This window comes from Coregonus clupeaformis, chromosome 4 (assembly GCF_020615455.1).
Source record: "Coregonus clupeaformis isolate EN_2021a chromosome 4, ASM2061545v1, whole genome shotgun sequence".
NCBI lineage: Eukaryota > Metazoa > Chordata > Actinopteri > Salmoniformes > Salmonidae > Coregonus > Coregonus clupeaformis.
In genome coordinates this window covers 8,970,861-8,979,903 of record NC_059195.1, presented here as the reverse complement: position 1 = coordinate 8,979,903, position 9,043 = coordinate 8,970,861, and the positions used below count along the sequence as shown (strand labels likewise).

At 42.7% G+C, this 9,043-nt stretch overlaps 1 protein-coding gene across 1 annotated transcript in view; it reads right to left on the bottom strand.

The window, feature by feature from the left end:
- Nucleotides 1-900: 900 nt before the first annotated feature.
- LOC121551534 overlaps nucleotides 901-9,043 on the bottom strand; it is a 33,885-nt gene continuing 25,742 nt past the window's right edge. The window contains exons 4-10 of the mRNA XM_041864232.2: nucleotides 8,822-8,873; nucleotides 8,425-8,602; nucleotides 8,273-8,309; nucleotides 7,729-7,973; nucleotides 3,080-7,526; nucleotides 2,875-2,953; nucleotides 901-1,048 (exon numbers count right to left, since the gene is read on the bottom strand). Of these exons, the coding sequence (XP_041720166.2) occupies nucleotides 945-1,048; nucleotides 2,875-2,953; nucleotides 3,080-7,526; nucleotides 7,729-7,973; nucleotides 8,273-8,309; nucleotides 8,425-8,602; nucleotides 8,822-8,873 (5,142 nt within the window). The 3' untranslated portion in view covers nucleotides 901-944. The remainder of the gene's footprint in view (nucleotides 1,049-2,874; nucleotides 2,954-3,079; nucleotides 7,527-7,728; nucleotides 7,974-8,272; nucleotides 8,310-8,424; nucleotides 8,603-8,821; nucleotides 8,874-9,043) is intronic.

Sequence of the window (9,043 nt, the reverse complement as noted above, 5' to 3'; positions counted from 1 at the left end):
TTTTAGGACAAATCCTCTGATGGCTGTAGAAGAGAAAGGGCGAAGGATAGAGAAAAGGACAGGACCTTTACTTTCAAAGAAGGAGTTACTGTATTTTCTCTCCCCTACACACATTTCTCACTCCTTCTGTTTTATTTCTCTTCAGGGTGTGCAATGAAGTGCACTTCCTGGCTAGCTGCAGCAGCTATCACTTGATCAGCTAATATAGTGGAAAATAGTGTTGTGTGTTGGGAGTTATGTTCTTATAGTGCCAACTCATCACTGGGTTAGAGTCTCATACTTCTCCAGTCTAACACTGTGTGAGGTGGAACACTGCATGCACCATTAACACCAACATTTTATGACGTTTTAAGATCAACTAACCCATTTCTGTCAGTGGATAGAGGAAGGGGGACTGTGTAAAGGGGTTTCCTTTTAAAAGACTACTCACACACACAGACATCGTGTGCTTGTTTGCTTCTGCAGTTACAGAAAGCTGAGGCATGAGTCACAGCCCCAAGCAGTGCCTCTTCTAGACATTTCTCACTCCTTTGCCATCGAGTTCTTTCCGAGGGTGCCCAACTTGTATGTGTATGATTAGAGAGGAAAGGGTGCTCCCTCTTTTTTAGGATGGGTACTGCAGTTACTTTTTTTAATGTTGGTGTAATTTGTGATTTGGAGGAAAGGGTCTCTCACTGCCATCTCGTGGGGAAATGTGCATATACTTAGAAGCGCACACTATTCTTATGTGTTTTTTTCTTCTTAAAAGTAAAAGTAATATAATCAACTATACAACTTCTACTACCACTACTAATAAACTTCATATAATCCAATAATATATAATGAAAAACACTCAACATGTAGAATGAATGCAATGATGTTTATTTCAAATATTTATTTTGAAATATAGATTAGGTGGTCTTCCATTTAGAGCAGGAAGGCAAAGGGACTGGACAGGACTTTGCCTATAGCCTTAAAAATTTCCTGGCAATGAGCGAACGCTTCCTTGGTTTCTTCTTGGTGGAGCATACACTCTCTGTTCGGCAGGAATCTTGATCATTGACAATTGCTGAAAAATAATTAGTATTGCATTATTATTATTTAAATTGTAATATTCTACATAATTTACAAATGTGACAACAACAAAAAATCGGTCTTCTCACAAAATCGTACAGGCAAAGCGTCTTGAGACTCGTCTGAAGTCGGTACAGCCGATCTACCAAATAGTGTCTGTAGCGTCGGAACAGTTTGGGCTATACAGTTTGGGCCTACCCCTCTGTGTAAAGGTGAGACTCTCACGAACACTTACAATTGAAGTCGGAAGTTTACATACACCTTAGCCAAATACATTTAAACTCAGTTTTTCACAATCCCTGACATTTAATCCTAGTAAAAAATTCCCTGTCTTAGGTCAGTTAGGATCACCACTTTATTTTAAGAATGTGAAATGTCAGAATAATAGTAGAGAGAATGATTTATTTCAGCTTTTATTTCTTTCATCACATTCCCAGTGGCTCAGACGTTTACATACACTCAATTAGTATTTGGTAGCATTGCCTTTAAATTGTTTAACTTGGGTCAAACGTTTCGGGTAGCCTTCTACAAGCTTTCCACAATAAGTTGGGTGAACTTTGCCCCATTCCTCCTGACAGAGCTGGTGGAACTGAGTCAGGTTTGTAGGCCTCCATGCTTGCACACGCTGTTTCAGTTCTGTCCACAAATGTTCTATAGGATTGAGGTCAGGGCTTTGTGATGGCCACTCCAATACCTTGACTTTGTTGTCCTTAAGCCATTTTGCCACAACTTTGGAAGTGTGCTTGGGGTCATTGTCCATTTGGAAGACCCATTTGCGACCAAGCTGTAACTTCCTGACTGGTGTATTGAGATGTTGCTTCAATATATCCACATAATTTTCCTTCCTCATGATGCCATCTATTTTGTGAAGTGCACCAGTCCCTCCTGCAGCAAAGCACCCCCACAGCATGATGCTGCCACCCCTGTGCTTCACGGTTGGGATGGTGTTCTTCGGCTTGCAAGCAACCCCCTTTTTCCCTCTAAACATAACAATGGTCATTATGGCCAAACAGTTCTATTTTGTTTCATCAGACCAGAGGACATTTCTCCAAAAAGTACGATCTTTGTCCCCATGTGCAGTTGCAAACCGTAGTCTGGCTTTTTTATGGCGGTTTTGGAGCAGTGGCTTCTTCCTTGCTGAGTGGCCTTTCAGGTTATGTCGATATAGGACTTGTTTTACTGTGGATATAAATACTTTTGTACCTGTTTCCTCCAGCATCTTCACAAGGTCCTTTACTGTGGATATAGATACTTTGGAATGGCAATTTGAATGCACAGATATACCGTCACGGGATCCTTAGACCCATTGTCGTGCCATTCCTCCAATGCCATCACCTCATGTTTCAGCATGATAATGCATGGCCTCATGTCGCAAGGCCTGCATACTCACCAGACATGTCACCCATTGAGCATGTTTGTGATGCTCTGGATCGACGTGTACGACAGCATGTTCCAGTTCCCGCCAATATCCAACAACTTCGCACCGCCATTGAAGAGGAGTGGGACAACATTCCACAGGCCACAATCAACAGCCTGATCATCTCTATGCGAAGGAGATGTGTCATGCTGCATGAGGCAAATGCTGGTCACACCAGATTCTGACTAGTTCTGATACACGCCCCTACTTTTTTTTAAAGGTATCTGTGACCAACAGATGCATATCTGTATTCCCAGTCATGTGAAATCCATAGATTGGGGCCTAATGAATTTATTTCAATTGACTGATTTCCTTATATGAACTGTAACTCAGTAAAATCTTTGAAAGTGTTGCATGTTGCGTTTATATTTTTGTTCAGTATATATTTTAGTGTATTGACATACCTGTTTCACTGACGGCAGGGGTCTGGTTCTGGGAAGGTGTTGGAGTGCAGTGGTTCTTCTTGTTGTCCTTCTTTGTACGCTGGGTAACAAACAGTCATTTGTACAGTGGGAGAAATAGCTCACAAAAGGTATTAGTGTTTACCATCATACTGTACATAATGGATAAAGATAATCTTTATAAAAAAATGTTTGATGACATATGTACCTTTGGATTGAGTCCACAGAGAAAGCTGAATCTTGCTCTCTTCTTTTCCTTTCCACCAGTTGTTGGAAGCTCAGAATTGCCTACCTCATCACTGCCAAGTGCATTGTGTGACGACAACTGGGTCATGGAGGTAGGTGAAGAGCTAGCCTCATTGCATTTGGTTAGTAGTTCCCTAGTTAATGATTTGACCAGGGCATCATCAAATGCATAATCCGTTGACTTCATTGCAACCTGGAGCATCTTCTCTGACCCGAATTCTTGAAGAAGCCCCTTGTAGACAGCCTTGAAAATCTTTTTGATTTTCAGATTCTGGGGGTAGGCTTGAGTTGGTTCAAGGCCTGAGGTGCCACAGAACTCAGACAGAATCCTCTTTGTGAGAACTCTTGATGTTTCACCAATGTCAGAGGATTCCAGTAATGTGATAGGGCTGATCATTGACAGCAATCTAACAATCAGTAAAATTACCAAAGAGGTGTAGTCATTGCTAGTGGAGTCAACTGCCAGATTTGTGGCAGAGTCCATGGCTGATGGTTGCACAGAGACACTAGACATCTCCAGATCTTTGTTGGCCATCTTGGATTCCACTTCTCCTAAAACTTGAATATCCAAAGTTCCACATTTGGCTGTGCTGCTGCCAGACAGAGAGGGTCTAGGCAATGATTTGGCACTAGACTGACGGCTAGTGGTCATGGGAGCCTGTATGCCAGAGTCAGCATCAGTTGTGGAAGACCCATTGATTCTGTTAATCAACTCTGCTAATTCTTCTGTTGAATCGGAGGCCACAGAACAGGTATCCATGACCTGATTGACCATTATATTGGTGAAAAGCTTATTTGTGTCACAGTAAACCTGTGAGGAACTAATGGAGATGGCAGAACAGCTCGGGATAAGCCGACTTGTGTCCTGCAGAGAACCATCAGAGACGATAGTTTGGCAGAAATCTGATCCTTGTGATGGTGGAGGAAGCCAGAAGACAATCTGCTGTAGCAGACGTTTTATTGACTCCTTAGCAAACGAGTACACAAGCTCAGATGGAAACTCCCTGGATTCTTCAGAAGCATTCAATCCTGTCTTCAGCTTCAAAAGAATAGAGTCAGACACGCTCTTGCCGGCTGGCACAAAAAGAGCCTGGGGGGTGTTGTGACTTTTTATGAGCTCATAAACTTTGTCAGTGAGCTCATGTGAGAAGTTCTGAAGACCGTCCCTGTGGCTGAGTCTCGCAAGTCTTCTTGTAAAAGAAGTGACATCATTTGCAGTGGCTATGTGTTCCGTATCTTCTCTTGGAATGACCTCCATAACCGTGTCAACTATGGCAGAGATGGTTTGCCTTGTGTAATTTGTTGACCCTTGTGAATGAGTTGAGGAGTCACTCATATCAATGACCGAACTCCTAATAATAGGACAATAGCTTTCAACAGGCCACTCATTGGGGACTGGAGTGCCTGGCAGAGAATGTGTAAAATCACTCTGGGACCCTCTGGTCATGGCAGAGGTGATGAACAGGGAGGACTTTGAGGAGGATGGCCGGTGTATCTGGTGTCCATCAGTACTCACCATGTCAACATCCTCCAACATGGAGCCCACGATGGAACGAGTCAAGAGGCCTTTCTCTGAGGTGCTCATCCTCTCTGACATGGACACTCTCCTCTGGATTGTCATCAGAGTCTGACTAATTAAGGCTTTGGAATAATTTACCATGCTGGTCTGGCTGCCTTCATGTTCACTGTAAGTCATTTGTGTAGAAGTAGCTGTTCTGCATACAGATTTGTCATGTTTGGGGGCCTCAACCACATTGTCTAGGAGGACCGGTTGTTGCTGGGCAAAGAAATCCTTGACCTTGGTGAACACACCGTTGAACAGGTTAATAGTGCCTGGCCAAATTGTATTTCCTTTCACATTGGCCCCGTTGTAAACACTGACAGGAAGGGTTGAAGCTGACAGGGATCTCTCTAACTGGCCAGACACTGCAGCATCAGACACTTTAGTCATCTGGGTGAAGCTATTAAGGTCTTTAGCGATGGTTATGACGATGTTGGAGGCTGCAGAATTGGTGTGCAGAGAAGAGGTGAATAAAGATGGAGGTCCAGTCTTTTGAAAGATTTTGACATCTCTATCATCACCATCATTACTGGACTCTGCACAAATGTCTGCACTTCTACCATCAAGGCTGGTATTTACAATGTCAATCAACCCTGATTGAAGGATCCCACCAACCATATGCGAGGCTTTAGTTTGAAACTGCTCAGTACAGAGTTTGTCAAAGGTTGTGGATTTAAGACTTCTAGAGGATGCTTCCTCTTCATCATTGTTGATCTCACCATGCAAATTGTCAAAAGATAAATCTGATCTGGATGTGGCAAGGACGTCAATCTGAGAAACAACGGCATCCAAAAGCTTGGACAGGTCTTCTGTATCTCCTTTTAGGCTAGAGAGGCATTCTTCCATTAATTCCTCAGAGTGATACACAGTTAGGATCTGACTAATGACCTCCTTGGTACAAGTTCGAAGGTCTGCTTGGATTTCCAGAGAATCACTGCTACAAGTCACCTGAGAATCTAAACTCTCACTAGGAGCCTGTTTGGGAGTCTCATCATCTATTGGTGTAACACCATCTATGACCTTTACAGAGTCTTGGCAGGGAGTGAGGAACCGCCTCAGCATTTCTTGAAATCTATTATATATAATACGAGCAGCAGAAAGGGTGCTCACTTTTGAAATTCTGAGATTTTTAGAGTCATGTGCCTGCATGGACTGAACAATAGTCTCCACATCTGTTACAAAAGTGTCCAGTAACTTAGAAGCTTCAGAGTCTCCCAGTAAGCTGGTTGTAGAGGGGTTGGCTGATCTCAGAGCTTCACTCACTACCTTTCTAGCCTTTGTCTGGAAAGACACACTGGATAGTTTCTTCATATTTATAACTGGAAGACTCTGGGTAGATTCACAGACTGTTCTGTTGGTGGTGCTGTCCAGCAGACCAAGTGAAAAAGTGAGTTCAGAGAGACATTGTTCACTGTCTAACAACTCAGATGGTGAGGCGGAACAAGAACTGGTGAAATCATTCAAGTCAGACATGATGCCATCCACAAATAGAATGGCCTCCAGAGACTCTTCAGAATCACACCCTCCAACAGAAGATGAGAACTTCTCCATCACCTCAGTCTTATACAAGACTAGAACCTGGCTGGCAATCTCTTTTGTGGTGTCAAGGAGGACTTGGTCTTGCAAATACTTTTTGAGAGCCAAGAGAGGTTTTGGGCTCTCACTTTGTCCTTTTTGTTCATTCATAGATGAGGGGGTTATTAAAAGTGGTTTACAAGAAACAGAGTCCGATGAGTCAGCCTCACCATTACTGGAATGACCGACGTCCGGGCACAAAGTTGGAACCATTTTTAAATAATCTTTTGTGCTCTCGACAAATGTACTTGAGATATCCCCTTTTTCTGGACAGGTAAGAAGCCTCTTAAGTGTATTCTTCATGTCGTAGTAACAACCAACAGTGTAAGACCAGATCTTACTCTGATGGTTTTCAAGAAGGATCTGCTCACTCTTTGCAGGAGAGCAGAATGCTCTGATAGACTGGGTAAGATTGTCCATGTCTGAAACAAAGGTACTTACCAACTCAGAGGCCTCAGGGTCGATCACAGCAGACTTGCTTTCCATAAGGTCTCCTTTCTCACCTATGCTAGGAGTTGGACTAGATGACGTAGAGCCAGAACAACATGATGTACAACCCCTGAATCTTTTAACAATCTCCCTGATCAATTCAGTGGCCTTGGTCTGAAACTCCTCCGTGAGTAGTCTGTCCATACTTTGTGTTGACAGACTAATGCTAGATTTGGCACCTTTGATATTGAGGTTGCTCTCTCCTTGTTTTAGCATCTCCTCAGAACTTTTACAAGATGCAAACATCTTCATATGGTCAGCAACAACACAAAGCAGTTCCCTCTTGTCGGGATCATTTTCCTCCATATCACTGCAGATCAAAACAGTGTCACTGAGGGCTGTCAGGACCTGTCCTGTTAAATGTGTCATATCCACCTCAACACCATCCTCTCTGAAAACAACACTCTGCTCCACACTCTGCCCATTAATGAACATCTGAAGTATGTTGGAGACGCCAGACACCATCTCCTCAACTACCTTGGTGCTGGAGACACCACCACTGGCAAAAATGACAGGGGACATTCGCCCAGAGATGGGAGTTTGGATGGCCACGGAGATTATGGAGTTGACCTTCTTTGACACTTCTCCAACAATAACCCGGGATAGAGTTTGAGTGTCTACCTGGCCCTCTCTTTGGATACCGAGGACATTGGTCAGCGACTCTTTGAAGGAATCCTGGACACTAGTGAGGAGACTGTCCTCAGTGATCCCAAAAAAGTAACTGAGTGGCTCAGATGATATAGACTCACCATCTCCCTGAGTCCTTGGCAACACTGTCTGAGACCTTTGAGAATACAAAGCAAACAATACAGCATTCCATCTTCGATAGTAGACACTGTAGTCACATTAATACATCATTCAGTAATCAGTCAAATTGGTCATTATGAGTAAAATGTTATACAGATAACAAAACATATTTTCACAAAATGGGTTATGAATAGTTAGGTGAAACAGTTTTCTTTAGGTTACAGAATGACTGAACATACCCATTATGAGAGGAGCTTGATTTGGGCGTGCAAGACCTTGAGGACTTGCCGTTGCCTCTCTTGCGAACCTTCAGGTTTGTGCTAGAGGATCTCTCTGATTCTGTCAGAGACTTGCCGGATACTGGAGACACATGGCTGTATATCCGTACAAAACGGAAAATTGCAGGGATGATGACCTCCAGGATGGCCTCGGATACAAACCGTACAATCTCCATGCACATCTCTGCAAGCAATGCCCTCATCACCTTTAGGACCGAAACAGTGTAGGTAGATTACTCATAGCCGGGTTCTGAAACCAAGCTACTCGACGAGATACCAACAATCTCACATTTGGTCATGAGAGTCATGAAAGTGGCATACATTGGAAAGCATGAAAAGCAATAGGCTACTAAAAAGCTATTTGAATTGAATTGGTTGTGATAATGTGGATGATAGATAGATAGATAGATAGATAGATAGATAGATAGATAAAAGGCTTGTATCTAATTTTCTTGAAACATCTATTAATATATCTATTCATAATTTTCAAGGTTAAGGGACTTACAGGGTCCATCCTGCCAATGCTTAACTGCCTCCATTGCCTACAGGAGATAATCAGATGTTTTGAGCACAAAAAAGCACACCAACACACATACAATTTATTAAATCCTCCAGATGACATTGCATACAAATACTACAATAGAAGTTTGGACATACTCCTCTGTAAGTTTTTCCAGAAACCGGATGATAATCGGGTTGAAAGCATCCGGATTGATTGGCGGGAGGTCAAGAGCCCTGGTCTGACAGGCCCTGGAGACACACTCACTTAGGATATTTTCATTAGATTGTCCCTGGTGAACTGCCATCCCAGAGAATTCCACAGATGTAGAGGGACCTGTGTGCAAAGCAGCATTCACCAAGGTAAAGAAGTCTGAACATGTAACCTTCTGAGGCAAGTATGTTAGCCAAGTTTGTGTACTTTGTGAAGTTAAGTACCCAATAAAGGATAACATATGCACTCTGCTATTAGTCCTCTGCTCAACAGATTTCCATACTAAATGACATTTACATGCAAAATGATTACATACAGTGAAATTAGAGTTTAATTTATGACCTGCATCTGTATCAGTGATCTGCTCCACTATGGTTCTCTTGGTCCTCTTGGTCTAAAAAGACAATACAGTCAATAACATACACGAAGATACTGTATGAAGCCATTCCAATATAGCCCTTTGAGTAGAGCAAGGGTAATATTGACAAAATAAATCTTTGTCGACCGAGAGTTGTCCTGTTTAAACTTATTTTTCCATATATAGACAGACACACCCTATGTTTG